This window comes from Corapipo altera, unplaced genomic scaffold, assembly GCF_003945725.1.
Source record: "Corapipo altera isolate COAL_440 unplaced genomic scaffold, ASM394572v1 78, whole genome shotgun sequence".
NCBI lineage: Eukaryota > Metazoa > Chordata > Aves > Passeriformes > Pipridae > Corapipo > Corapipo altera.
The window spans coordinates 7447209-7451658 of record NW_020884904.1 but is presented as its reverse complement, the minus strand read 5'-3'; the positions used below and the strand labels follow the sequence as shown (position 1 = coordinate 7451658).

The window sequence follows — 4450 nt, the reverse complement described above, 5'->3', positions numbered from 1 at the left end:
GCAGTAGCCATCCTGCAAAAAATGCACGGCTCTGCTCCTTGGGAGAGGGAACGGTTGTGATTTGGAGTAGATTATTCCTCTAATTGTGTAGCTGGTTTCAGTCTGGGATTAAGGCAGCTCAAATAATGACCTGACTTTTTGTAGCTGTAATGAGCAGCAAGCTCGGTCCTTCAAGACCCCTGATATTTTGAATCTTTTCCAAAAATATTCCTGTCGTCAAATCCAAAGTGGAATTTGGGATTTAGTGTTAAGGGGTAAGTGGGTTGGCAGTAACAACCGGCAGCCTCCCTCCTCTTCTGCCTATGCATTCTCATGATAAAGGGCACTTTAAAGCCCCTCTGACAATGAATGAGTCCTAGTTAAATATTTCAAGAACTTCTTTACATGGTTTCCTCTGATGCATGTACTGTTGAGACATCTGTCTTCTGTACTAATAAAGTAGTCTAGATTTAAAATGAACTTCATTGGATTGCTTTGAAACTATAGGCACATATGGTTCATAATTAGCTGGATATCTCTTATAGTTAAATGATTTTTTTTTTCTCTCTCTCTCTCTCTGTCGCCCATTCGCATCAATAATAGAAGCAAACAAAGTTCCAATTGTTCCCTGTTGCGGGACATTATGTGCCTGAATAAATGGATGTTGGCTGTGTCTACATGGATTTGCCATATGGCTACAAAGGCCGAAAGAATAGGGGTAGTGTGCTTTGTGCCGGGGCGAGGAGGGCCGGCCGGGCTGGGTGGGGCAGGGCGCAGGGGCAGCCGCACACCTTCCCGCACCCCCGGGCCCTCAAGGAAAGCACAGCCCAGGGAACTGCAGGATGTGGCCCTCCCCTGTTGCGGGTTGGAAACCCTCTGGCTCCTCTCAGGCTATGCCCATGAGCTGGAACTATTTGCTTTAATAAAGAGCCCTGTGCCTAAACTCTCCCCGCGGTGAGAGCTTTCCTCCTGAGTCAGGCTGGGCACACCTCGGGGCAGGCGGTGGCTCCTCTGGCCGAGGTATTTGGAAGCTCAGAGCAGGGATCTTTCATTGCAAAAAGTCCTATTATTAGTTGGGGGCTGGGACAATGGAGGTCCCAAAGGCACCTGCTTTCATGAAAGCGAGAGAAAAGCCCATAAATCCTGGAGGATCCAGCTGCCTCACTCCGGGTATTGTTGGCTTTCATAAGGAAAGGGAAAAGCTATTTTTCTTTTCAAAGGGGGGAAAATCGTATTGAGTCAGCGGCCACTGATGCGGGCGTGTAAAATAATCCCGTTCTGATTAAGCGATCATGGAGCTGGAGGTAATCAATGTTACTTTTACAGCCAGGAATGTTTGGCGGCCGTGACGGGGGGGGGGGGGGCAGAGAGGAGCGCTGCGGGGACCGGGGGAAGATGATGTGGACAAACCCTGAGCCTTATTCACCCTGACCCTCATTCTTTCAGCTCCCTCCCCCCTCCGTGAAAGAGTATCAAACAGAGCTCATAAAGCCAGGGAGTGGTGCTCTCTTGGTCGTCCCCACCTGCTGGGTACAGCGTGGGGGTGCAGCACTTCACAGAGGTGCAAGAATGGGGAGTGGGGTCTGAAAGGGATAAATCTGACCAGTCAGTCCCCACGCCTCTAGGATCAGAGGACCAGTCCTCTTCTCGCATCCTGCTACCCATCTGTACTCTCCAGCACCCCAACCTTGCATCACCTGTAGCCAAGACCAGCCCTGATGTGTCCCTCCTCCCTGAGCGGCACAGGGTTTGGGACCCAGCACAGTGCGTTTGCCCTGACTCCACGGGGCTGTGTGTATATCCTGTGGCTTTAACCCCCTCCCAGGCCACAGGGACAAGGTGACACTGCAAACTGCTGTGGATGCACGGCTGTGACAACACTGTCATCAAAGCGTTAATGTCAAAATGCAGGCTGTTTTGCCTGTTGGGAGCGTTTATTTCGTGGATTTGTTGTTTTGCTTTTTACCTTTTGTAGGGCGAGCTGGAACTGCTGCCTTTCCCAGAACTGTGGTGTGTTTGCCCTGTAAATCATTGCTGGGCAAGAGGTACCAGGAAGTGTTTCCCTGCAGTAGCCACGGCTCCGAGCTACGGGCTGGGGGTTGAGGGCTCGCGGCTGGGGCCGGGGCGGGGCAGGTTTGCACAACTAAGGCAGGGGCGTCCCCCTAGTGCTGAGCCGCTGGGGGTCACAGCCTGCAGGCACCAGCCTCCCTCTTCCCCCCCCCCCCCCCCCCCCCGACTATCCCCAAGCGAGGGAGGTATCGGCCCAGCCCCGATGCGGTGTGAAGTGGCTGCCGCAGCGCTGCCGGGGTCCTCAAGAACGGGCAGATACAGCTTTGGGACGAAAGGGGAAATGGCTAAAAGTAACCATAAAATGTGGCGAAGGGCCGAATTCAGGGTGTCATGAAGGGCGCGTCCTCCCCTCATGCTTGGGTAACTCCAGCAGTACTCAGGAACACTTGTTTTTAAGGGGAAAAAGCCCTCCTTTCCCCTCCGAACTGCACGCCAGCTTTTCGCCGGGGGGCGTAGGTGGAAGCGCTCTCCCCGCGGCGGGGTCGTGCTCCAGGGGCGCCTGGGGCCCCGGGGCGAGGGAGGACTCCCCCCGCGAAGAACTGGGCTTGGCTCCACCGCCCAAGCCTCGGGGGCTGTCCCTTTCCTCCCCCCCTTCCCTCCGGACTTCCCCCCGAGCACACACTAAGCAGCCTTGCAGGCGTTTCCTTTTATTTTATTTATTATTGAAGTTGTGGCATTATTTGCAATGGCAGTGGTACAGACCGGCTCAGGACCCACTGAAACAGATTTGTCTTCAAGTAAAGTCTAAAAAATATTTCGATTCGTAGCTACATCTTATGAATGCCAAAAAAAAAAAATCCACTATAAAAATAAATTTACATTTTGTAAATAACAAAAGCAAATATAGTGCCCTTTGGCTTAACCAAAAGAAAAAAAAAAAAAGACTATTGGATGTCAAGTTATCCACGTTTCTGACATAAATAGAAAATATAAGTTAGTATAACTCTTAAAAAAAGTTTTGTACAAATATACACTTGTTTTTTTCCTTTTTCCTTTTTTTGCACTGAGAGCTCAGCAGAGATTAAACATTTCTTATAAATGACTTTTTAAAGCTTTACACTTCTGGCCAGTGTACTCAACATTAGGCATAATACATTTCTATACAAAACGTCATACATTGCACAGCTGTACTTTTAACACTGCTCCGTGCGCGGCCGGTGGGCAGGCGCTCCGGCTTCGCTCCGGCTCCAGCTCCCGCTCCCGGTCCGGGCGGGCACGGGGGGGTCCCACCTCGCAACGCCGCCCGCCCCGGCCCCCCGTGCCTCCGGGGCGCCGCGCCTCCGGGGGCGGCGCGCCTCTCCCGTGGGTGCAGTAGTGCAAAAATCTGGGGAAGAACAGAAAGAGGGAGGAGGGTGAAAAAAAAAAAGTCAGAAAAAAAAAAAAATCAGTGGTGATAGGGTAAATTTAAAAAAAAAAAAAAATGTGCCGCAGAAAGCGACCGGACACCCTCGCCCGCCCCCAGGTCGTGCCTCACCTGGCTCACCGAAGCCGCTTGCGGGGGGTCTGCTCAGCCGGCACGGCGGCGGGGGGCGGCGGGCAGCCGGCTGGGCGCTCCGCCGCCGCCTTGGGCTCCGCCGGCCTTTTTCTCCTCGCGAAGAAATCTGGATGGGGGACGCAGAGGAAGGAGGCGTCCATCAGCCACTGCGGCGGGACGCCCACCGCCCCCTCGCCCCCCCAGGACCCCCACGCACCTGTGATGCGGGCCGTCGGGCCCCTCCGGCGGGGCCGCATGCCGCGGCGGCGGGGCGCGGCGCGGTTCTCCCGGCTCAGGCGCCCCCCGGGCCCCTTCCCGGCGGCGGGGGGTGGCGGCGGGGAAGGGGGCGCCTGGAGGAGGGGGACGCGGCACCGTCCCACCTGCAGAGTCTCCCGGTAGAAAGCGGGCACGGCGCCGGCCTCCACCTCCTCCCAGCGCAGGCGGCCGGGCCCCGGCAGCGGCGTGTCGGTCTGGAAGTTGTAGTCCCAGCGGCGCTGGTCGTCCTCCCCCATCTCCCGCAGGCGCTCCCGCAGCTCCCGGCCCAGTTCCTCGTGGTCCACCGGTCCGAAGAGGCTCCTGCAGACGGGGCTGCGGCCGTTCCCGGCCAGGGCTCTCCGGGCGGAGAGGCGCTCCAGGGCGGCGGCGCCGGAGAGGTGCACGTTGGACATCGCCGCCGGGCAGGACGCGGTGGGCTGGGAAGGCGCAGATGCCCCCCCCGCCGCTCCTCTCCTCGCCTCCCGTCCCGACCTGTCCGCTCACGTTCGCACCAGCCCTGCCTCCCGCCTTTGAGCCCCTGCCCCCGGCCGCTGCCTTTTAAACCCCGCTCGCCGCGAGTGCGAGCAAAACACCATTAGCATAATAGTGTTTCCCTGCCGCCGGCCCGCCGCGATTGGCGGGGCCCCCCCCCCCGCCCCCCGTCCCCCGGCG

At 56.9% G+C, this 4450-nt stretch overlaps 1 protein-coding gene across 1 annotated transcript; it reads right to left on the bottom strand.

Moving 5' to 3' along the window:
• Nucleotides 1-2685: 2685 nt before the first annotated feature.
• Nucleotides 2686-4423, bottom strand: CDKN1C (cyclin dependent kinase inhibitor 1C). The gene is made up of 3 exons (XM_027651266.1): nt 3741-4423; nt 3524-3650; nt 2686-3373 (listed from the first exon to the last, which is right to left on the bottom strand). The coding sequence occupies exons 1-2, from the start codon at nt 4189-4191 to the stop codon at nt 3529-3531; spliced, it is 573 nt and encodes a 190-aa protein (XP_027507067.1). The 5' UTR covers nt 4192-4423; the 3' UTR covers nt 2686-3373; nt 3524-3528.
• Nucleotides 4424-4450: the final 27 nt, after the last annotated feature.